At 43.1% G+C, this 22,555-nt stretch overlaps 7 protein-coding genes across 16 annotated transcripts in view; 4 read left to right on the top strand and 3 right to left on the bottom strand.

Moving 5' to 3' along the window:
* Positions 1-43: 43 nt before the first annotated feature.
* Positions 44-3,861, bottom strand: LOC6610664 (succinate--CoA ligase [ADP/GDP-forming] subunit alpha, mitochondrial). The gene is made up of 4 exons (XM_002035195.2): positions 3,717-3,861; positions 1,353-1,801; positions 718-1,002; positions 44-655 (listed from the first exon to the last, which is right to left on the bottom strand). Exons 1-4 carry the CDS (start codon positions 3,751-3,753, stop codon positions 440-442), a joined length of 987 nt encoding a protein of 328 aa, XP_002035231.1. The 5' UTR covers positions 3,754-3,861; the 3' UTR covers positions 44-439.
* LOC6610665 (accessory gland protein Acp63F) lies at positions 1,833-3,363 on the top strand. 3 transcript variants are annotated; one of them, XM_032719030.1, is made up of 4 exons: positions 1,833-2,101; positions 2,164-2,319; positions 2,679-2,840; positions 2,896-3,363. In XM_032719030.1, the coding sequence occupies exons 1-4, from the start codon at positions 2,074-2,076 to the stop codon at positions 2,958-2,960; spliced, it is 411 nt and encodes a 136-aa protein (XP_032574921.1). In that variant the 5' UTR covers positions 1,833-2,073; the 3' UTR covers positions 2,961-3,363. The 3 variants fall into 3 exon arrangements, with proteins under 3 accessions (XP_032574921.1, XP_002035232.1, XP_032574920.1); XM_002035196.2 differs by lacking the exons at positions 2,679-2,840; positions 2,896-3,363 and adding an exon at positions 2,380-2,536 and having other exon boundaries at positions 1,894-2,101; XM_032719029.1 differs by having other exon boundaries at positions 1,961-2,101; positions 2,679-3,363.
* Positions 3,862-4,152: 291 nt separating the features above from the next.
* Positions 4,153-6,745, bottom strand: LOC6610663 (GPI mannosyltransferase 3). 2 transcript variants are annotated; one of them, XM_002035194.2, is made up of 6 exons: positions 6,615-6,743; positions 6,357-6,555; positions 5,695-6,162; positions 5,055-5,636; positions 4,752-4,995; positions 4,153-4,661 (listed from the first exon to the last, which is right to left on the bottom strand). In XM_002035194.2, exons 2-6 carry the CDS (start codon positions 6,482-6,484, stop codon positions 4,488-4,490), a joined length of 1,596 nt encoding a protein of 531 aa, XP_002035230.1. In that variant the 5' UTR covers positions 6,485-6,555; positions 6,615-6,743; the 3' UTR covers positions 4,153-4,487. The 2 variants fall into 2 exon arrangements, with proteins under 2 accessions (XP_002035230.1, XP_032574919.1); XM_032719028.1 differs by having other exon boundaries at positions 4,153-4,995; positions 6,615-6,745.
* Positions 6,746-6,765: 20 nt separating this feature from the next.
* Positions 6,766-7,721, top strand: LOC6610662 (mpv17-like protein 2). Its single transcript, XM_002035193.2, has one exon. It carries the CDS (start codon positions 7,043-7,045, stop codon positions 7,658-7,660), a length of 618 nt encoding a protein of 205 aa, XP_002035229.1. The 5' UTR covers positions 6,766-7,042; the 3' UTR covers positions 7,661-7,721.
* A 90-nt stretch (positions 7,722-7,811) lies between these two features.
* Positions 7,812-9,187, top strand: LOC6610661 (mpv17-like protein 2). The gene has a single exon (XM_002035192.2). The coding sequence runs from the start codon at positions 7,904-7,906 to the stop codon at positions 8,753-8,755; it is 852 nt and encodes a 283-aa protein (XP_002035228.2). The 5' UTR covers positions 7,812-7,903; the 3' UTR covers positions 8,756-9,187.
* On the bottom strand, positions 8,935-11,285 carry LOC6610660 (integrator complex subunit 10). 3 transcript variants are annotated; one of them, XM_032719026.1, is made up of 4 exons: positions 11,005-11,285; positions 9,908-10,952; positions 9,189-9,851; positions 8,935-9,132 (listed from the first exon to the last, which is right to left on the bottom strand). In XM_032719026.1, the coding sequence occupies exons 1-3, from the start codon at positions 11,202-11,204 to the stop codon at positions 9,201-9,203; spliced, it is 1,896 nt and encodes a 631-aa protein (XP_032574917.1). In that variant the 5' UTR covers positions 11,205-11,285; the 3' UTR covers positions 8,935-9,132; positions 9,189-9,200. The 3 variants fall into 3 exon arrangements, with proteins under 3 accessions (XP_032574917.1, XP_032574918.1, XP_002035227.1); XM_032719027.1 differs by having other exon boundaries at positions 8,935-9,584; positions 9,678-9,851; XM_002035191.2 differs by having other exon boundaries at positions 8,935-9,851.
* A 279-nt stretch (positions 11,286-11,564) lies between these two features.
* LOC6610654 (protein nutcracker) overlaps positions 11,565-22,555 on the top strand; it is a 91,655-nt gene continuing 80,664 nt past the window's right edge. For 2 of the 5 annotated variants that reach the window (XM_032719438.1, XM_032719436.1), the window contains exons 1-2: positions 11,565-12,183; positions 14,778-14,918. In XM_032719438.1, the coding sequence (XP_032575329.1) occupies positions 12,051-12,183; positions 14,778-14,918 (274 nt within the window). In that variant the 5' untranslated portion in view covers positions 11,565-12,050. Of the gene's footprint in view, positions 12,184-13,423; positions 14,380-14,777; positions 14,919-17,754; positions 18,374-22,555 lie in introns of those variants that run through there. The other 3 variants (XM_032719434.1, XM_032719433.1, XM_002035190.2) reach the window with 2 other exon arrangements.

Raw genomic sequence — 22,555 nt, 5'->3', positions numbered from 1 at the left:
ATATTTTCAAATGATAAGTCTTGCATAGCTGAAACCACTAAAATTCTGCACATCTATCCTGTTTTTATTCATATTTATTACACATTCAGATACAATTCGCATTGATATTTCGAGCAGGCTTTTAAAATTAAGGCAAAAATCTGTTCGCAATACAAACAATTAGCCGAGTGCAATAACAATTCGAAATTTTTGTTTTGGTGCGAGTTATTTTAGTTCAACTTGGTGGTACGGCAGTAGTTAACTTAATTCTTGGAATACATGTCACAATTCAACGCCTCTCGTTTCCCTCTAGTAATTTTTCAAAATAATTTATTTGGGTTCGCTCGAATGCAATTTCGATTTTCGACACTTTTAGCTTAACGTTAGGTTCATCATCATGAGTTTGCGTATACGCTTTGATCGGCGTACGGATTCCGGTTTGGTTATGGCCTTTAATTATTTACACTAACTCCAGACGCTTCATCTCCTTGAAGAGCTCGTGGCCCATTTTGGCAGGACTCCTGGTCACAATGACGCCGGCCTTCTCCAGGGCGGCAATCTTGTCGTTGGCGCCTCCCTTTCCACCGGAAATGATGGCTCCAGCGTGACCCATGCGACGGCCGGGTGGCGCCGACACTCCGGCAATGAACGAGACCACAGGCTTGGCCTTGATACCCTGCAATAGGATATAAAGAGATGTAGTAATGGTAAGGATTTATCTAGAATGGCGTCTCATACCGAATTGTACTCGGTCAGGTAGTCGGCAGCCTTCTCCTCGGCCACGCCTCCGATCTCGCCGATCAGGATGATGCCCTTGGTCTCGGGATCCTTGAGGAAGACCTCCAGGCAGTCGATGAAGTCGGTTCCGTTGAACGGATCGCCTCCAATGCCCACGCACAAGGTCTGGCCCAGACCCACCTCCGTGGTTTGGTGCACGGCCTCGTAGGTCAGGGTTCCCGAGCGCGAGACCACGCCGATCTTTCCGCGCTTGTGAATGTGACCCGGCATGATGCCGATCTTGCACTGCAATCAGAAAAACATAGTTAAAGATTATACGGTTGGCTTAACTTAAAGTAAAGTGAAGTGGGTAATCACTAAGTGACGCATAGAACGATAAGCGTTATAAGTGGTAATAAAAAACGTATGGTCAGCCAGAACCATCAACTTCAGGTGCAAAGTTCAATGCCCAAATTTAAGGGTGTGTCAATGGAGTCCTGTTTGTACATTAACAATAAGCAAGATGAAAACTGAATAGTAAACAGATATATGTAGTTCAACGCGACCGTCATACCAAGAGATAAGAAAACCACCAGATGAACGTGGACTTTGCCCTCTGGCCGAGCTTATCTCTCAAGCGCTGGAGATGTACGAACCTGTTCGGGGGCGATGATTCCCGGGCAGTTAGGACCCACCAATCGCGACTTGCTCTGGCTGATGAGGGCGTGCTTCACCTTCACCATGTCATGCTGCGGCACACCCTCCGTGATGCAGACGATCAGGGGGATCTCCGCCTCCAGGGCCTCGATGATGGCGGCCGCAGCGCCCGGTGGTGGCACATAGATGACGGTGGCATGTGGATCGGTGGCCTTCTTGGCCTCCGCCACCGAAGCGAAGACGGGCAGTCCCAAATGCTGGGTGCCTCCCTTCTTGGGGGAAATGCCGCCGACCAACTTGGTGCCGTACTCCAGAGCCTGTTGGCTGTGGAACGTGCCCTGTTTGCCGGTGAATCCCTGGCAGATCACCCGCGAATCGCCGTTCAGCTTCAGGTTGCCGCGCGTCTTGTTGTACTGCGAATTGCAGCGCACTCCGGCCACGAAGCCATCTGAAAAATGTAAGAATGCATCATTTTAGGACTAAAGGTGGAAATTTAGGATATTGAAAAACCAGTCTGCAAGTGTAAAATTACATACACATAATTACATTATTTGCGTGCCAGAAAGGATTATTATTTATTAAATTTCTATCTTTCTCGATCATTTTTCAGGAACACATAATTGATTTTCTAGAGCTAATGGAATATGTTCCGGTACTCATGTCATATGTATTTCTATTTAAGTTGTGTATTTACTTTTAGAACATCAGTCTCTTTGCAAGATGAAAGCTATCCTCGTTTTTATTCTACGTGAGTTTTCGGAGCTTCTATTGCTAACCGCAATATTTATTTTACTTTTACATCCTCTTTAGTCATTTCAACTGTGCAAGCCAAGAGCAAATGCAGCCAAGTACTTCATCTAAATCTTAATCCTCACTGTGGAATACTTCCTGATTGTAACTTTGATGGTCCAAATAGAAGTTTCCTGGAAAATGTGTCGTGTGAACGCGAAGAAAACGGAAAACCAGGTGGGTAATTGAGGACATCTTTGAACTTTGAGCTTCAGAAAACTTAATTGATTCGTTTAGGATTCATCAAAATAATTAGCGGCAAATGTCGCCCTGGTAAACCCCGTTGCTCGTTCAAATAGTAATATAGTTTCAATATTTCAACATTGCTGTTAAGTTTCCATATATATATATGTTTCAATTAAAGGCAATTTAAAAACTTGTATTCTCCTGGGAAGCATTTTAAAGCATTAAATTATATGTAAACTACTTAATCTGCGTGCGAGGTTATGAAGGTTTTGAGCTTATTATTTTTTCTGAGTGAGTTTCTACGCAAGCAACTGCAATTAAATACGTTCTGAATTATTCACCAACTCCAGTTATGAATATTTTCGAGACTACGAGTGGAAAGAGTGTCTGCGAAGGATTTATTAAACCTGGAAGTCCTTTCTGCGCGTTTGCAGCTAGCTGTAACTTCCAAGGCTTGAGTCTTTTGCACGTTGGACAGGAGCAGTGCAAACTGACCGAACTGGGAAAACCTCGTAGGTTCATTTCAATTATGGTATTCGGTACGCCTAACCTTATTTACATTTCCAGTTTTTCTAAAAATCAAGGCCGGAAGGTGTCCAAGGGGTAAACCCAGATGCAGGAAAACTAGATAAGGAAAACATCTAAATAATCCTATAGAGCACCGCCTTTTTTGTGGCCTTGAAATTCGTTGAGAAATTCCACACTTGTTACTTTAATCGCCTTAAATACGACATGTTTCGGTAATTAGCAGCTAAACATTCAATTTCATTTGGAACGTTCTAACATTCACCATGAAGATTTTCCGGCTTATCCTTATTCTCAGTGAGTTCCTCAAGATGTAATGGGAATATACCTATATAACTCTCAAAAGTAATTCATGCCATATGTCCTAAGGGCAAGCACTTATGCAGATATAGTATTTATGAAAATAGATCGGAGCTTGGAAAAAATACTCCAAGCTAAATTCGAATTAAGTAACTTTTCTAGTACAGTAAGCGTACAATTTTGAACTATTAAATTGAACATATATACGTATATCCACTATGAGAAAAGTTGATAAGTTATGGTCGCCAAAGCGGTGTTCCACTGTACTTGTTGCCGAAAAAACGGTTGTTTGTACGCTGGGTCACATGCAAGCGAACCTTGAACACATCCCCCGCACACCCCCTCTTTCACTTTTTCGAAGCCACGTATCTGCGGATTGGCAAATTGAACCGCTTATTAATCCCAATGGAGGCCGACTAATCAGCAGATCCGTCGCAACGACAGGTGCTCCCCAATTGCTCGGATATTCGCTCTTTTGGTGCCGTAAATCCATTGAAGTTATATAATTTATTATGCTGTTAGGCTATCGGGCGTGTTAGGCAACCGATGTGGGGAATACGCACCTCGCAGTTTCAGCAGCGCCCTCATTGAAGCAGCCATATTATCTGTGTGTGGTGGTTGTGAGATAAAAACAGCTTTACTCAATTAAAACGCGTTTAATTAATGCAGTGCGAAATCGGCCGAATAGTGCTGGGTTAACCACTGCGATAGTATCGATAGCGCGACTGCAACGGCTTACGACACACCATCGATATTTTAGCTGCGATCGGGGTATTCCACCAATCGATTAGAAAGTTCAACAGTTACATTTGAAACAGCTGGTCCATTAAAATGTTAGTTACTAAATATTTTAAAAAGATAATTTAAGAAAAATTAACAAACGTCGAAATTAATGTTTTAACCACTAATAAGATATATTAAATATATAATTATATAACATATACTTCTTTTTGCTATCAGATTTTGAGCACAATACCCATACTAAAAATTCCGAATAAATATTTATCTACTCCACTGAACCTTTATTTCGAGATCTTAAAGAAAGGACAGATCAAGTGTTGTATCGACTACGTAAAATACATTGCCTTTAGCGTCTAAATACTTAGATGGCTTACACATTAGCAACTAGCACAGAGTACACAACATGCGCCTACGAATATTAATTGCTTTTCTGTTTTCTTTTCTCTTCGGGCGACAACGTTTTAAAAACTTGCTAAGGCCAAAAATTGATACAAAATATGGGTTTGTATCTATTAGTCAATCTCAAATGTGTCATTGCTTCTTGCTTTTGAACGGAGGGCGTCGGTGGTGGGTTCTCTTATTTTCTCTATTATCTAATTGAACAGATTCTCGTTCTCGTTGGCCAGGACGAGATCCTCCAGCGGCGGATGATCGTGGACATCCGGCTCGTTCTGCCCTGGATCCGGACCACGATTAAATGCATTCTCCTCGCCCTTCTTCAAGCGCTGATACACCAAAATGGAACGACCTGTGCGCGATTGGCGATTCTGCAAGAGAGAAACAAGATTAGGTGACTGGGCACCCAGTGCCTCCGACAACTGGTCCACCAGAGCCTGCGAGCCCTCCAGCGGTGTTACCTCTGCGTGCTCGATGCGATGGAGCAGACGGTAGTTACGGAGGAACACGCTTATGTTCTCGGCCAGCGGATCAAACAGAACCACATGTGTTGGCAAAGCGGTGAGCGGATGCATGGGAATGTGCGAGTTAATCCAGTGCATGGGATCCTCAAAGAAGCGATCGGCCTCGTCCTTATACTGTTCCTTCTTCTCCAGGTTCGGTTCGCAGGTCAAAAACCTCATGGTGACATTCTGGTGGATGTGACTAACAAGAGAAAAGCATTATTAAAACATTGAAGAATAGTGAAGTCCAAACCTTCTTACCTGTAGTATGGTGTCGAGTGGCAAGGCATTAGGAAGAGAATATTCGCCTGGTGTTCACGTTCATCTTTGTATTCCCGAGCTATGTCTCTCAACTTGGGCATCAGTTCAATGGGTCCCTTCTGATGCACAGTGCTCAAATACCAGGCGGGCATAACATTGCCCACGAGAATGACCAAAGCGGTGGTCCACAACATTGTGCTCGAGGCTCTGATGCTCCAACGCGATAGGGCATCTGTGATGACGTACAAGCAGAGCGGCAGAAGCGAGGAAACAAATCGGAACTCCTTGTGCTCCACGGCACTCAGAACAACCAGGGTCAGGAAGATGGTGATCAGGAGCTGCTTGCTAACCGGGTACTTCTCCGACTTCCTCACAGTTTCCATCACGCCAAAGATGAAGGGCAAGGTGTTGATGCCCAGGACTGTGGGCAAGCCCACGCTGAAGTACCAGTGCCAAGGGTGTGAGCCATAGAAGCTGCCGATGTTGTTGAATATGTTGTACTTCAGGAACTCGTACGGAGTCACTATCAATTGACCATGCCAGTAGGTATCGATGGCTATTCCCAGACCAGCAACGAGTAAACTACAAGTTAAGGCGAGATTATTATAAAACTGCCAATGTTTTAGACTTCTTATCTTACCCAATGAGCACAAATCGCTTCAGGATCAGCTCCAGCGCGTTCTGGCGACTCTTGCGCAGATGATACAAGGATAATGGGAGCCAAATGACAGCAGCCGTGGGTCTCAGGAAGCAGCAGATGGCAGCTGGCCACAGGTAAGCAGTGGATTCGCCATACCAGGGGAAGTAGCTCAACGCAATCGTTGTCAGAGAGGCTTCCAATGTGTTGGCCAGAGTGCGCGAGCCCGTGTAGAACCAGAACCAAGGGACCAGGATCAGAAACAGCGCCCACTTTCGCTTGCCCGTCCACACAAAGAAACGATAGTCGGAGTAGGCCGAGAGCAGAGCCTGGAGAATCCTTGGCAGTACAACCAGAAGGTGGGCACTATCCAACTGCAGGAGGGCCAGGATTTTATAGAGTCCGGCGATCAGCAGGGGGTACACATAGCTGCGGATGCCCTGAACCCATTCCCAAGTCAGGTAGCCATAGCTAAAAATACAGAAATTATGAGTTAGGTAGAAAGCAAAATACAGATAAAGATTTTGTTTAAGGATTCAGTAGGATTTTCATCAAATGATATGACCAAGTTGCTGCATATATTGTTACTGTGCTGTCAGTTTCAATAAAAATCAGCATAGTTTTATGACCAGGAATCGAATCAAAATACTTGAAATTGAACCTACCCAAAGGTCAGTTTGTGGGCCACCTCCAAACTTTGCCAGTATTCATCCGGAACGTAATAAGTTTGGACCACGAAAACGGAGGCCAAGCGCACGGCCAAAATCAGGAGAAACACGTAGAGCAGCCTCATTATAATACCGCTCCGTTGGTCCCAAAACGCAAAATTGTCGCCACCCGGAAATCCGGATGGTTTTGAGTCACCTGGATGACAAATGCGCTTAATACACGATTTCAGGCGTTTTTTTTAGGTCGGTCCTAACCTTAAATAGTTGCGTGCGTTTGTGGCTTACCAACCGGTCGGATTTGGTGGAAATTGCGATGGCTTTTAGCCACCAAAAAATCTTTTCGGCAAAAAAAGCGGCTAAAAATAACGCGAAAGCAGTGCAAAGCAAAACCGAACAGAACAGTGTGACCAGACCGAGTCCTTTTGGAAAATAATCAAAGTTATCGGCGTACATATATCGGTCAGTGTTGTGAGGTGTTAGGGTATGCAACTTTTAGCTTTTATGTCATTTTTAAGTTTTTCAATTATATTCCTTTGATAAATGTTTTGTTTAATATAAATCTATTGTTGCCATCAATAAATCACAAAACTGATCCACAAAGCGGTTCCTGCAATGTCAGAACTATAGAAAATTGATGTTTTTAAATCAAATCGCACACCAACAAAAAAACAGATGGGATTAGGATGTTTAGCTGGACTCGACTGGCCAATCCGCTGAAGATGGGCGGCCAGTTCGTAACGCATTTCGCGACAGCCCCCCAAATTCCTCCGAATGCAAAATTCTGGTCGAAGCTGTTCGGAAAGTACCTGTTGCTGACGAATACCATCGGATCGGGACTGCTCCTCGCCATCGGCGATGCAATTGCTCAGCAGGGATTTGGCGAAAGGAAAGCCTTTGACTACTCTCGCTCAGGATGCATGATGATTACGGGCTCGGTGATTGGTCCGGTTCAGCACGGATTCTATCTGCTGTTGGATGGGGTTCTACCGGGCACTAGTGTATGGGGTGTGCTGCATAAGATACTCGTGGATCAGTTGATCATGTCGCCCATCTACATTTTCCTGTTCTTTTACGTCAGCAGCTTGCTGGGGGGAAAGACTTTCGTGGAGTGCAATAGCGAGCTGTCGGAGAAGTTCCTCTACACCTGGATGTTGGACTGCTGCTTCTGGCCGGGTCTGCAGTATCTTAACTTTCGCTTCCTCAATTCCCTCTATCGCGTGGTGTTCGTTAATGTAGCCAATTGCGTGTACGTCGTTCTGCTTTCCCATATAAAGTACGGCTTTTCCTACCACGATCCCTAGTTATATTTAATGGCAATTAAACTGAATAAGCAAAATACAAGAATGGCGTTCCAACAACTCATGAATACATTTTAAAAGCGATAAGAAAGCTATCGATTCGAAGCTTGCAGAAACAGTAAGTGGTCAGTCGAAAAATTGCCATCCCCAATCAGCTGCTATTTTAACGTCAAAACAATCGGGTCTTTCGTAACGTAAATCAAAAACACACGGAACTACAGTAGTCGCAAATTGCAGTGGCTGCGAATGATGTTTGGCACTCGCTGCCTGCGCCAGTGCTACGGTCTCCGAAACCCGGCCGTTCCCTGGACCCACAAAATCCATGGCTCCCACAATTCCCGCAGAGATTTTGCAGCTCTGTGCCGGATGAGAAGCCATGGAGTGGGTCACCAAAAGTACGGACTTCGTTTTACCCATGGCAAGGGGGAGACGGAGGGTGGAGCGCTTAGTTTCATACTGCTGCGATGGACAAAGATCGCGTGGAGCAACATGTTCGGCAAGTATCTGCTCGTTACGAACGTGGTGGGCTCCGGACTGCTGATGGTCGTGGGCGATGTGATAGCCCAGGAGTACGAGTACAGGCGGGGATTGCGGCACCAGGACCGCTTCGATACGGATCGCATGTACCGGATGTTTGTGGCTGGTGCGCTGCAGGGACCTCTTCATCACTACGTGTACAACTGGATGGACAGGGTAATGCCCGCTCGTACGCTGAAGAACATCTTCAAGAAGATCCTGATTGACCAGCTGGTCATGTCGCCCGCCTGCATCGTCATATTCTTCTATTCGATTTGCTATCTGGAGCGCCAGACCCTGGACGCCACCAATCAGGAGCTGATCTCCAAGTTCCCGTATGTGTACATGCTGGATTGGATGACCTGGCCGGCGGCGCAGTACCTGAACTTTCGCTATTTAGACACCAAATACCGGGTGACCTTCGTCAATGTGTGCACGGCTGTATACAATGTGCTCATGTCCTACATGAAGCACGACTTCGGCGTTCACCTGCCACTGGAGGAGAAGTTAGTTGAGTCCTCCGAGCAGAACCTATTGCCTCAGAGTTCAACGACGAGTCCCGAAGCCCAGAAAGCCGTTTAAGACAGAACGAATAGGAATCGCGGAATAGGTGTGATATCGATAAGAACCAAAATTATTTAGTTATTGTGAACACGAGTGTTATTATGTAAATAAGAGGCTCTTAATACCAATAAATATGCATGTTTAGTACACATCTGGTCCTTCAACAGAAATGCTTAACCAAAGAATAAGACGAATCATTTTAAGTTATTGCTAGTAGATCAATTATATTTAATGTTTTAAATTATGCGTATGACTAAATCGAAACATATCAAATGCAACCTCTAACTATGTTATCAGCCGATAAAATAAATATTTGTTTATTCGATAAGCGAAATACACCAGTCTAGAGTGGTGAACTTAAATATAATAGTCGTAACACACAATGTGTAAGATAGCTGGAAAATTGTATTGATTTCATGCTGCTGTAATATAGATATTGTATAAATGTTACCTCCTAGTTATTTCACTTAATCACAATCGTCTCCACGGGTTGGCTGATTCCAAAGATGTGCTGCGCCAGCATTAAGTGTTCCTGGTTAATGAAATTCGCGAGCAAAGTGATCACATTCTCATTGCAGCGGGCAATCTGCTGGCGTGTTATCGCCCTGAATTCATCCCGGGCTCCTTTGTCCGCTCCACGGGTGCCAATTCTTCGGCTCTGGGAACCACCAGCTACAGTGGTCGCAGTGGGTGTGCCACTGGAAATTGGCGAGCTGGTCAACTCAAAGTTATCCTCCTGCTGGGAGTTCCAAATGTGCGAGAGTTCCTCGAGCAAATCGATATTTATAATGTAGGTGGATAGGGTGCGCAGATTGAACGATTTGCGTTGCTTGATCAGGTTAAATATCTGTTGAGTGAGCAGAACATCGTTGAGCAGATTAAGTTGCTGCAGCACCAGGATATCCCCCAGCAATCGATCTGGGCAGTTCGGTTCGAGTACCTTGCGGCTCAGTCTGCTGATGATGGCTCCCACGCAGTACTGAACCAACGCTGATCGAGTGAGGGGCAGAAAAACCATGTGCCTGTGGCCCTTCAGCGACATATTTTCCAAAAGTTGACCCTGGGTGGTTGGGAGTTCTGACAGGATCTTCAAAATGCACTGGAAGCCCTGGAGCTGTGTGACAAATTCATTAAAGCTTATACATTTAATAAAACAGAATCTCTACTTACCGTCATGCTGCCCTGCATTAGATTAAGGCTCAAGATCTGTAGGCTCTGCACCAGGCTGCTCTGGGTGGTCATGTCCGCCAAAAGCTTGTTGGCCTCATCCCGGTGTCCGAAATATATGGCCAAGTCGAAGAGGAACCTGGAGATCCAAGGTGCCAAGGGAAGAGCCAGCATAAGTTGACTGAAATCCCTTTGGAACTGATCCGTATTGAGCAGCTGCCAGCACTGGGCGGCGTGTAGGAAGGCCTTGGATAACTCCGGACTTATGGCCGTAGTCAGGGAGAATTTCGGTGGCTCCATGCTGGGCACGTCGGAGCCGTCACCTTCCGGCGACCATTCCATGAATCCCTCTACTAAAACATGACTTACTTCGGCATCCTCGATCTTCAGCTTACAATTTCGTATATAACCGTGCAGGGAGTAAATGAACAAGGTGGTCGCGTAGAACAAAACCTGGGAGCTGCCCGCCGGACTGCCGGAAAGTATGTCCACTAGTTTTTCCCAGTATACGTTCTGGTTGACATGCTTGCTGAAGGGAAGGAAGGGCTCCCAGCCCATCATCTGACCGCAGATCATCAGTACTTTAAAGATATTCTTCCAGGCATCCGCTGTATCCGATTCATCCATGATTTGCCGCAGATAAAACTCCAAGGAACTGGTATATAGTCTGCAGGCCAGATTTGGCGAAAGTTCCGGGGGTTTATTCTGGATCATGGGCAATACCTCCTCCACCAGAATACGCTGATAGAGATCCGGTTCGGTTTTCATGCCCTCCGCCAGCATTTCGAGTAGTCTGGGAGCCTGAGTTATGGCCGATTTGGGAAACTTGTTGAACATCAGTATGTAGATATAGATGCGCTCCAGATTATCGGCACTGTGGTTGATGGTGTGCATGAATATGTTGTGCTGAACCTCCGGAGTTAGGTGCTTGTACATTTTCACATAGAACTCGTGTTCCGGCGTAGTTTCATTCTCGTTTCTGAGGGCATTTGTCAGGGAGTTGATCTCCTGCCACAGCTCCGTATGTTGATTCTGGAAGTTGGTGGCTCTGGAACAGTAAAAGATATAGTAACTGAATAGATATTATATTGTATACGTACATAGCGCTGAAACACTTTGCTGCCTCCTCATAATTCTGACCATCGCGTTCCAGAAGATAAGCCTCGTATTGCAGATTGAATGCATTGGGATATAGAGTTTTAGCAGTGATAATCCAGGCCATGGCCGCGCAAGGATCGCTTTTTCGTAGTCTTTGCGCTTCCTTGACCATGTACATCTCATTTTCCTCGTGGCTCGGCATGTTTCTTCGGGTATTTCTTATGTTTTAATTAGTTTTCTCCTAGTTTCAACAAAAACAAACCATTTAGCCGGCTATTTGGAATCCATTTACCAGCACTGGGCATATGTTTCTATTAGTGATGGCAACTATTGGATCTAGAAACTAGATGGAGATTTTTGAAAAGTGTTTGTTAAGCTTAGTTAGCTTGTTTTAGTTACATTAGGGCTAGCGCTATTGAGACATTTAAACCTAAAACGTTATCTATATCAATTTATGTATGATTAATGCAAAATTATTTAATTTTAGCTCGAATATAGCTAGATTGAAAAACGGCTCTCGACTCATCTGCAATCGATAAGTGTTTTACAGTAGTGTTGCATAGCAGCTGCCTGCCAGCTGATTGTTCGCTAAATGACCAATTGTTTTTTTCGCGAATTTTTCAATTTTCTGTGATTTTTGCGCCTACAAAATCGAAAACTATATTAAGCAAAATACATACGAACCTGGCAGTTGCTACTGCTTATGTAATGTCTGTGGCAAACCAAGTTTTCTAGAAAATACCTGCCAACGCGTCGTTGCGCTTTGTTTTTTTTTGCGTGAATAATAATCGTTGTATATTTGGACTTTCGCAATTCGTTGTAAATATGTTTTAAACTTAAGTGTCACAGCTTATATATTACTTGGTTATATATTTGTGATACCCCCTTTAGTTACTCAGGACACTGGAAATCACTAAATATAAAATTTGAGTGCACACATCGCAGTATGCCCCATTTTCTGATTGTCATTCGGAAAACAAACAATGACAGTCGCATTGAAATTTTAAATCGAATCGTTACCCAGAAAATTCGCACGTAAATATCTGAAATGTCAGACGCTAAATCCGAAATTGAGGGCTTTATAGCTATTCCCACGACATCGGGCGAACAACAACAACAGCAGCACCAGCAAAATGAGCAACAAGTGGTCGGCACAAAGGACATTAAAACTCCTGATCAGGGTAAGTAGGGCCAGAAAGAAGGAAATTCTCATAAAATATTTCTTGAAAAATAGTAACTTACTTAAGACCACTCTAAGTAATTGATAAATGGCCTGCTGCTCCCATTCCCCCATTGGTTACTCGTAATCTACACTAATTATTAATTTACTTATCACTTATCACAACCAGCCGGTTGCCGATCAATAAATCGAAAACGAAGAAAAGAAACAAAACGTAAATAGTAACTAAACTATATCAATAATATGCAAATAACAATCGTTCATTACTATCTTATCATATTCTACAAAAATTGCTGGCGATATTGTATATATTAATATTTAGTTTTTAGAAGCTATTCCTATTCTATAATAGAAATCATTATTTAATACATATCACTTAACAATAGACACTCATAGATCATAGGAAATATAGAAACAAGGCAACACACACTAATTCATGCATTATGCTAATAACAATCTGCTCATCCCATAAACATTTTCTAACAAATTTATTTGTACCTGTTTCTATTGTTAGTTTATAGAGCAATGTGGTCTTCATCCGCGAATTATGCATATTTATTTAATCACCATACCTTGTTTCACTTAACTTGAATGAAGTTCCTTAGACTTTTATCCCAAGATCGGCGACTCTTCGATGAATCATTAAGGTAACCCCTTCGAATAAAAGTACCATAAATTCCGAAAAACCAGTTTGATTATTTTGTAAATTGCTTCCAAAATGTGACGTTCAAACCGCAACCAAAAATCATCAATTTCATATTATATTTATTGTAATAATAACCGTTTTAATTGTTCAGTCGCAACATTTTTTAGCTAGTGTCTTATCAAATATATTATGTAAATACAAAATAATACTAAGTGCGGTTAATTTTACAATTTATTTTAAAACATAAAGAGTAGTGAATTAAATATTTATGTCACGTTACACATAATTTTATTTAGCTTTTCTTTCGTGATTCGTATTTGAATGCAAGTGTTGATTTACTTAATTTATTATAAAGTTTTACGACAGTCTAAAAGTAATCGCGAGTTTTGAGTTTATTTCTGTGTTCTATATTTCGTAGTGTTAAAATGTATTGTATATAACCACCAGTTTGCGTTGTTGCTTCCCAAATCCGCACATAGCAGGTCAGTTTCTGCAATTTTCGAATTTCTCCTAACCAACCCACAGCACACACAATTTCACTAATCATATCCTCGAGATTCTGTTTAAATTTAAATACAAATAAAACTCGTTGCAGTGGGGAAAAAGCAGCGAGCGCGTTTGATAGAAGAGAAGAGCGCCCAGGAGCCAAATCCCTTGATCCTGGAGCATGCCACTCTGCAATCGGTGCCGCAGCACATGGAGAAGCTACTGAATCAGTATCAAGAGTGCCACAAAATGCCGGCTGCCGAGTGGCTTCATTTGCTGACCTACCTGGTGGCCCTGGAGAGCGGATTTGTGGAGGAGGAGACATTTGCCCAGAAGAGACACCTCATTGAACCCGTTCCATCTTTTAGCAGCTTCCACGCCCTGAATGTGCGACTCCTGAGCGAACAACCTGCTAAATATTCCGTGTGCTTCAATGACACCGCCTACGTAATGCGACTGAGAACTCTATTGGACAAGCATGCTCCCGAGGAGTCTTCCCTGGTGTCTGCCCTCCAGTCCCGGCTGATGGCCATCACCCTGGGGGATCAGCTTATGATCACCCTGTCACCAGCACCTCCGTCGAAGCAGCCTGGCTACAGCATTAGCCTGTCCATCGGACGCTATGTCCTGAATGTTCAGGCGAAGAACAAGCCCATCTATCATCGCTTTAGAAAGCTGGATGAACTCTCCTATCAGCTCAAACAGCACTTGTTCCATCCCATGCGATCGCAGCAACTAATGCAGATGGACATGAAGCTACAGCCCTCGCTGTTGGGCCTCCCGGACGACTTGTACTTCGAGATCTTCAGATATCTGGACAAAAGCCAGCTGAATGTGGTGGCCAGGGTCAATAGACATCTCCACTTCTACAGCAAGGAAGTGGCGCGAAAAAGTGTGAAGGGCGGTAAGCTAAGCTCTGGTTTTTATCGAAACTGCTGGAATCCATGAAAATTGTTTTGGAATAAATGTCAAGCGGTGCATTCTCGTAAATCATTGTACATATGTCAATAATGATAATTTCTTTTATATATACTAAGTAAAGGCCTTGTTATTTAAGCCCTGATATACAACGTCTCTTTATATTCCCTGAAATATTTTAAATATTAAAATGGATTTTTACAATAAATTATTCTCAAAGATAAAGGGAATATTCCTTGTTTTTTCTTTTGGAGCAAGGATTGGATTTTTTCAATTGAAAAGGTAAATTCGACATTCAGGCTGGCAAAACAAAAGTGAGAGTACTTTATTCAATTAATTAAGCACTTAAGATTTCAGATAGATTTTAAGGATCAGGGGAAGGAGTTTTCAATTATTTAAGCTCCCACTCTATTCACATTTATTTTAGTATGAGTAATTTGTAAATTAACACAATATTATTGGTTTTAAATTAATTAATTAAATTTGTCTTCTATAAATTTAAAACGTGTCCTTATTGCATGCGTTTATACGACCCGCTCCATCAGCAATGACAATTGTGGATCCTCCGACGCCCTCGGCTGAGTCCTGCAACTCCTTCGACATCTTTGAGCCACCTGCCACGCCCCTGGATTCCATTAGCCTCAAGAGCAGTGCCAGTAGTTACCTCTACGATCGTGATATTACAGGTGAGTAGCGTCCACGTGTCCGCGGCACCTGTTCGTCGGCATTTCACCCCCCTTTTTGGCCGAAAAGAGGAGTACACGCCCCTAAACGAGTCGGCCCTCAACCACAGAAGTGCAGAATGCGAAACAAGCGGCTCCAGCAGCCAAAAACACGCGCCGAGATTGTCGCATCCACAATTCCCAGTGCCCCCAAAAAACCCCAAGCCCCCATCCGCCATCCCGTTCTCGTCGGCTTCGAATATCCAACCTCACAAGCCCACTTCGATTTTTTATGCGCACGCAAAATCAACAAAACCCACGCGGGCAAAACGGCACCCCTATAACCCCTATGTGTGCTACAGCTTTATACACTGAGAGAAACCTATGGAAAGCCGATGAAATTTGCAAGTTTACACTATAGAATATTCAATTCATTTGAAACTTTTGAGAGTACCGCATCCTGTTCCCTCAAACACATTCGTGCTTCTTTTTAAAGTTTCTCTCAGTGTCCTCCCCTTGGCCTCCTCGCCTTTTCGGTTTTCCTGGCGGATGGCATCCACAATTTGGTTTTTCTCCCTCAACAGCGGGATGCTTGCTGCTCGCTGCTGGGCTCCTATTTCGTGTTTATATTACGATATCGACTTTCTCGAGCCGAGCCTTATCACTAAAATAAAATGAAATAAAAACAAAAAGGAAAAAGGAGAGAGTGAGCCCAGCCTGGCGACATTCCCCTTGGAAACCCTATGTTTTGGGGTTCCCGTGGGTCCTGTCGAAATTATCTGGCTACAACTTTATCAAAATAACAAAAAACAGTGACAAATGCATAAATAAATTATGGCAAAGCCAAACAAAGCAAAACATATTCCGCTGGGCTAGTGCTCTCGCATTTATTTTTAAACCAGAGGTGTCGCGTCTCCTGAAAAGCTCCGGAAAAACGAGAGAAGCTTTCCATCGAGCTGCTCTTGAAGAGTTACTCTGCATTTCCCAGGAGCAGCTGTTTTTCCCCAGCCTCGTCGCCACTTTTGTCCGCCCACAATCCGGTCGAATGGTTGGGTGAATGAACCCACAGATGTCGGTTTCATACAGTGGCCAAATCTTATTAAAAACATTGGATTCAAGTCAAGAGTATTTCAAAAAATGATCTAATTGCAAATCATGCATTTTGCACTGATAAGATTATTAATAAAAACCGGTTTGATCTGGGTTTCTGCAATATAAAACAGAATTGCTTAAGATTATTTGCCAATGTTTTTATTGCCTTATAAAAAACTATCTTATGACGAAAAAAGCATGGAAATTGGAATTTCATGAATGACAGAAATGGTTAGCCACTGACTCCTTTCCTTTATATTGGGATATACATTTTTCTTTAACATTAAGCTAAATTTACTTACACGCGGTTTTGGTCACACTGTTTCCTCATCTGCGTTGCTAAACTGTGCCAAACTTTTCATTCTGCTTCTCGTTTGAGTAGCTGTTCTTGCTCTCCATTTCATTCTCGTTCTTCTCCCGTGTGGGTGGTCCAGTAACGGTAAACAGCAAAGAGGAATCAAAAGAGTTGGCAAAACATATGCTTCTCCTCTTTCCCTCTTACCTATGGGATGCAAGAAAAAGCAAAGGCAAATTTTCTAAGCACCAGCAGATGCAACTCAGTCTCGCTCACTCAGGGTCACACTGAAAAAAAATTCGTTAAATAAACAAGCAACTCTTCTTTAAGCTGTTTAGCAAATCAGCTATATTTATAAGTGATTTTAAAAGGACCATTTTTAAAGATCTAAAATATTTGAAACTACTATTTAGGTATATGATATTTAGTCCAAGTCCTGATGAACTTTTATGTGGGTGCTCAGATGGACCCGATTGTTTGCTATGTGTGCTTTCACAGCTCTCACAGACTCCCGATTTCCTGTGCAACTCTCTACGATTCTACCACTCTCTCGGCTGATTGCGCTTTTGGCCTCTCGTTCCTTGGCCAGCCAGCTTTTCCGCAGGATAACAAAGCTCGGCGCAATCAGTCGTCGTACTTTGGCCCAGCGTCTCTGGTCGGAAAAGCGGAAAAGCGGGACTTTTCACCCGGGAGAGAGTGTCGCGAGTCCTCGCTCTCGCCCAGATACCGTTAGAACCTGTTCGAACTAGGTCCTTTACTGACATACATATGCGTCGCATCCTTCGCGTCCGTGTGTGCTTGTGCTCTGTGTTTTCATAAATATAAATAAATAAGTCCTGGCTGGTCCAGAACTTACTACTACTACCCCACACACAACAGCTGATTATTTCAAATCGGCGCTGGAGATTTTTATAAACACTTTCAAGTGGGTTTTGGGCTTGAGAGGCTGCCTGGCGACCTTGACATCGCAGTCAATGGTCTAGTTACCTCTTGCATTATCTTTGACTCGCACAAATCATAGCGAAATCAGCTGGATTATTTAAAGGACTTTCAATGTTGAGTATTAGGGAATATTAAAAGGAGTTACCTTCCTACTAAAGAGTTGGGAATTTTCCCAAATTTTATAAATCAAATTTTTAAGTTAAACAATCAGAGATTTGGTATCAGTGTCGATGGGTCGCTAAAAACAATTCAGTGTGTAATTTCTAAAGAAAATTTATTTCTAGCGATCTTAGTGTAATATTTGTAGTAAATACTGGATAGCAAATCCAGCGACCTAAACGCAATGGTCTAGTGGCAATTTTGAACTGTATAAGATAATATAAGATCAGCCTCAAGCTGGATTACAGCAGCGATAGCAACGGACCCTGGGAGAAGCAGCAGCAGAACCCAAATCCGCAGAACCCCAACTCGGAAAAGGACAACAATGCCAGGACCAATGAGCAGCTGCAGCAGGACTTGCTGCAACAGTTGCAGCAGCAATTCCAGATGGCAGCGGTGCAGCAGCAGCACCACCAGCGACAGTTGCTGCAGCACCAGCACTCCCATCCGCCCTTCCAAGCCCCCCAGCAGCACCAGCCCGCGCAGCAGCAGCAGCATCAGACGGCGCAGCAGCAGCAGCACCAGGCGTTGCAGCAGCAACAGCAGCAGCAGCGCTTGCACCACTCGCACCACCCACCGCTGCAGCACCACCTGTCGCTGGGTGGCTACCAGCAACTGCAGCTGCAGATGCAGACCACCAGGAATCAGTACTCCGCGCCGCAGCACCACTATCGCAATGCAACCACTGCTGCAGCGGCCGCAGCTGCAACATCGGCGAATGCAGCCACCATTAGACGCCGCACCTTGAGTCACGTATCGCGCTCTTACTCCCTGGGCACAGCGGCGGCCAACGCAGCAGCAGCAGCCGCCGCAGCAGCAGCAGCAACTGCAGCGGCCACAAGTGCAGCAGCCACAACTGCAACATCATCGGCCAGTAGCAACAATCAACTGAGTATCCACAAAACTGGCATCATGGTCGCCGCCTCGCGCTGCCGAAGTCCCATAATGCTGTGCCACAGTCACAGCGACGGCGAGTTTCCACTGTACCGAGGTGAGTGCGCAAGCGTGTGCCCACTGTACGGTAGTGCGTTCCCAGGTGGATCGACGTACATTCTGATAGCTTAATTAGCCGCTGTCATTGTGTGTCACTCGCATGTGCAGAGTGCAACAGTTGACGGCATCGGGAAATGGGATGAAAATGAGATGAAAATGGAATGAAAGTGGTGGGGCTATTGAAGGGAAATCGCGGTGCGTTCGGGTATTTTCCGGTGCTCCATTGTGTCCTGTAATGCTAACTGCTCGATTTTTGTGTGCGGGCCTTTGGGGCTGCATCTCGTATTGATTGATTACTTGGCAATGATTTATTAATTGGATTACAGTCATGCGGGCTGCCTTTCATACTCGCAGTTTACGTTTTAATTAAATATTTTCCAAGCCCAAAAAAGTGCTTATTTTTATGGAAGGAACCCCTATATTGCATAATGAGTAAGCAAATAGGGAAAAGTATATTTTTATACCTATTTAAACGCATCAAGGAGCTTTTATGCGTTACAATAAACTCAATTAGCAGCGTTTATTTTGATGGTATCCCGTTTAGATTTCCACTTAATTACTCAATTACCGTAGCAATCGATTCCATATAAAAAGCCATCATCACCTAATCCGTAATCTTAACAAGCTATATCGATCTCAATATTGATATTTATGACGGCAATTTGCTAAATTGAGTAAATCCCAATTAAATCGCGAAAAGGTTGGCTCTACTTAGCTGTAATGAATGTCCTTTTCATTGCTCTTTATCCTGCAACCGATTCTATGCAATTTTCCCGGTGATTTTTATGCTTTTCTTTGGCTTTTCCTCCATTTCCACTTTTGTTTCGCTTGTCATCTGGTGCGAAACTTAATTAAATTACGACACTTCTACAGCGCTTTTATTCAGCATTTCCTGACAAGTTCAAAGCGCAATGCGTCGCACATCCTGCCAAGGATTTCCTTTGCTCTCTTTCTATTTTATCGCCTTTCCTTTTCCCTCTTACACACACACACACACATTTGTTGACTGTTCTAATACGCTTTAAATGATGGAATCGATTTGGAAACATTTGATGAGCTTGTCTCAGCGGCGACATCTGCGAAAATCTTTCATGAGCCTGCACAGAAAAGAAATTTAAGGAAGTAAAATGAAATCTTAAAACAAAATATATTATTTTAAAATTTTTGAAATTATTTGTTTAGAGGTTTCCGCCACATTTAATAAAAAACTGCATATTTCCCCAAAAAATATAATCATAGATTATTCTATTATTTTGGCACTACTTTTTCTCAGTGTAGAACATTTGCGGGTGTTCGTATGAAATAAAATTAGCAGACTGATGATGAGACGGAATCGAGGGGGCAGACAAACTTTTCTTTGTCGTAAAATGTTGCGAGCAACGTTTCCCAAAAAATTGGGGCTATAAAAATTGATATTTCAAGTGGAAATCCATGCACATTCTGAAGTTGTTCATATAAAAAATTTATGAGTTTCATTCGACATCTTGGAAAAGTTTAGCTTTTGGATTTGGTTGATTGTTTAAAAAATTATCGATTCGAATTTTATTGGGGACTTGATTTTCGTGGGATCTAGCAGCTGAAACGAATGGCCGCATTTTTGGGTTCAATTTTGATGTGAATAAATTTCTTTGAGCACGATTTATTGGTAAGGATTTTCCGCCTTTCGTCCCCATCCTTGTTAATTTCCCCTCGGACTTTCCGGCTGGGTAAATATTGACAAATATTGATAATATTTCATTACCGTCTTCGATAGTTTCGAAGCCTTTTTTTCCCTTTTATCCCCGTCAAAGATTTTTGTAGTTGTGTTCGTTGCCTTCTTTTTCAATTTTTATTTGCTGTCAATATGGCGCCATTTATGACAAACTGTTCGATGATGGCGTCGACAGCTTCCTCGGCTTTAATCACACCAGCCCAGGAACCCTCTCGTTGCCTACACTGAAAACAATTGCATATGAATGTTTGCTTAAGTTTTCCATCACTGCCAACAACTTTAAGGAGGTTTTTAAAGTAATACAATCTAAGCTTTTAAGTTCATATTCAGTAATTATGTTTATTTAATCATGTTTGACTACATTTATGTCCCAATTTGTTTCAGTGCATTGCATGGTGGATACTTAATGACTCCATGGCGTGTCTTTAGTGCTCGAGTTAATGTTTCGCGTATTGATTTCGCTCCCTTCGCCTGCAACCCCACCACCCTTCCCCTTTCGCTCAAATGCTTCTTGGTACTTCTCCCACGGAAAATGGGGGCGGTGGGGCAGGGCGGAAAAGGGGGCGTGGCCGGGGATGGGGCGGGGACAACAGCATCCGCAGCAAGTTGGCCAAGTAATTAAGGTTCTTGTAGCGCTGCTGCCTCAATGGCTCCCCAAGTTACGTGCACGAAATCTAAATTTAATTTGCAACTTGTGCCAAAAACGTGGGAAAAAGAAAAATTAAATCAAATATTTCGATGCAGCACGAGTTTTGCTTATGGGCCTATTGACGTCATTAGCTGTAGTATGGGGATAAATAATGAAAAGGATGAAAATGAGGATAATTAATTGACAGCGAAAGAGATAAATGGATACTGTGGGATGTGATGAGTCTTCAATTAAATTCCAAAAACCTATTAAAATATTTCAACAACTTTTAAATAGCTTTATTATTGTTTCATAGAAGAAAAAACAATTGAAAAATACGTGTTTTAAGGAGTAAAATATTCTCAAAATTATCTTAAAGATAGAGTTAATTTAATTACATTTCAATCATTTTTAGTTTGAACCCAAAATAAATGTCACACAATCATATAACATTTGACAAGCTGCGCAATTGGCTTATTCAAATTTCCCGATGAAGTTTAAATGTTTGCCGCAATTTAATTTCACTTACAAAAATCCTTGGCAAATCTATTTAGCCCCCAAACTTTTCCTCTAACAAATTGAGTTCAAATTTTCTCGCTTTAGCCTGCCATTTTTTGTGTGCCATCTTCTAGGCGCTTCAAGTTGGCCAAGAAACAACTCAATTTGAGTTTGAATGAAGCTGTTTTGGGCCTGGCATTGAATTAACGTCTTCTGTCCGCCAGTTTTCCTTCTTGTTTGGCTTCACTTTTTGGCGAAAAGCGAGCGAGAGCCAGGGAAATTACCATAAAAATGCGCCGCTCTGTGAAAGATTATCTTTATTTGCAGACCGAGACAGAGACGGGCAAATCAAATGTAAGTCCTTGAACCTCTCGCCTCCCACGCCCTCCCCCCGCAGCCACTTGAGTTTTCCCCACAGTCACATCAGACTAAACAAAAGGCCGAGGGAAAACCCAAAGGAAAAACACAGCAACGAAAAAGGAAGACAAGTCAAAAGGTAACCAACAACAACGGAGACAGCGCCAACCGCAAATGACCAACTTAAGTCTCAATTTGGGCTTTGGTCAAAAGGGAAAACATGGAAAAGATGGCCAAGAGTGGGCGGTAGTGGGAGGGGGCGGGGCGGGAAAACTGTGACCACCTTGCTGGCAAATTGCCTGGCTTAAAAATTTAATACTGCTCGCTTATTTGAAAACAATCAAAGCTCCAGTTTTGTTGTTGACTTTTCGAATGCACAGGAAAAAAAGTGAAACAAAATTAACATTTTTATTTTTCGCTATTTAATGCATAATTCATTTATTTTATTTATAATAAGAAAAAGTTTAGTTTATGTGTACCAATTATTATATAAAAATGTCTCTAAACTCTTCTTTATTTTTTCTCTGTGTCGCTGTTTACGCTTTTTCTCGTTTGGCTCGTCTGCTGTTATTTGTTTATATTTTATTTGCCTGCCCCACTTACCTGACATCAACCCCTGTCCGCCGCATCCTTCCGACTTCCTTCCTGTCGTCCTTCCGCTGGCTGTCCACCGCCCCTCCTCCTCTCCTTCCCTTCCATCCTCATCCGCACTCAACTCATCTCCAGTGACAGAATTCTGGTCATGTGCTGCACATAATTGCATTCAAAGCTCTGGAAAGCCACCCCCTGATTTTCCACAACCCCCTTTTATTGAGTAGCGCCGCAAATGACAATAAGAGCGGTTACTTATACGCCATGTTGGCCATGCGGAAAGTTGCTCATGTAATTAGAGCCCAGTTTGTTGTTGTTGCGGGTGGTCAGGGAAAACGGAATTCTTTATGCAAACTTTTAGGTCATGCCACTCGGACATGGATCTGGCCAATGAC

This window comes from Drosophila sechellia, chromosome 3L (assembly GCF_004382195.2).
Source record: "Drosophila sechellia strain sech25 chromosome 3L, ASM438219v1, whole genome shotgun sequence".
Taxonomy (NCBI): Eukaryota; Metazoa; Arthropoda; class Insecta; order Diptera; family Drosophilidae; genus Drosophila; species Drosophila sechellia.
Note: the sequence above shows the minus strand (reverse complement) of the source record. Positions and strands in the feature narration are given on the sequence as shown.

Excerpts from the sequence above, each read along its gene's own strand:
- LOC6610665 (XM_032719029.1), top strand. The coding sequence starts at position 2,074 with ATGAAAGCTATCCTCGTTTTTATTCTAC. Across the intron at positions 2,102-2,163 it reads TATCCTCGTTTTTATTCTAC|TCATTTCAACTGTGCAAGCC; the intron begins GTGAGTTTTCGG and ends CATCCTCTTTAG. Across the intron at positions 2,320-2,678 it reads CGAAGAAAACGGAAAACCAG|TTATGAATATTTTCGAGACT; the intron begins GTGGGTAATTGA and ends CACCAACTCCAG.
- LOC6610664 (XM_002035195.2), bottom strand. The coding sequence starts at position 3,753 with ATGGCTGCTTCAATGAGGGCGCTGCTGAAACTGCGAG. Across the intron at positions 1,003-1,352 it reads GAATCATCGCCCCCGAACAG|TGCAAGATCGGCATCATGCC; the intron begins GTTCGTACATCT and ends TTCTGATTGCAG. Across the intron at positions 656-717 it reads ACCTGACCGAGTACAATTCG|GGTATCAAGGCCAAGCCTGT; the intron begins GTATGAGACGCC and ends ATCCTATTGCAG.
- LOC6610663 (XM_032719028.1), bottom strand. The coding sequence starts at position 6,484 with ATGAGGCTGCTCTACGTGTTTCTCCTGATTTTGGCCGTGCGCTTGGCC. Across the intron at positions 6,163-6,356 it reads GCCCACAAACTGACCTTTGG|CTATGGCTACCTGACTTGGG; the intron begins GTAGGTTCAATT and ends CTGTATTTTTAG. Across the intron at positions 5,637-5,694 it reads AAGCGATTTGTGCTCATTGG|TTTACTCGTTGCTGGTCTGG; the intron begins GTAAGATAAGAA and ends CTTAACTTGTAG.
- LOC6610662 (XM_002035193.2), top strand. The coding sequence starts at position 7,043 with ATGTTTAGCTGGACTCGACTGGCCAATCCGCTGAAGATGGGCGGCCAG.
- LOC6610661 (XM_002035192.2), top strand. The coding sequence starts at position 7,904 with ATGATGTTTGGCACTCGCTGCCTGCGCCAGTGCTACGGTCTCCGAAAC.
- LOC6610660 (XM_002035191.2), bottom strand. The coding sequence starts at position 11,204 with ATGCCGAGCCACGAGGAAAATGAGATGTACATGGTCAAGGAAGCGCAA. Across the intron at positions 10,953-11,004 it reads GCAAAGTGTTTCAGCGCTAT|AGCCACCAACTTCCAGAATC; the intron begins GTACGTATACAA and ends TTACTGTTCCAG. Across the intron at positions 9,852-9,907 it reads TAATGCAGGGCAGCATGACG|CTCCAGGGCTTCCAGTGCAT; the intron begins GTAAGTAGAGAT and ends TTTGTCACACAG.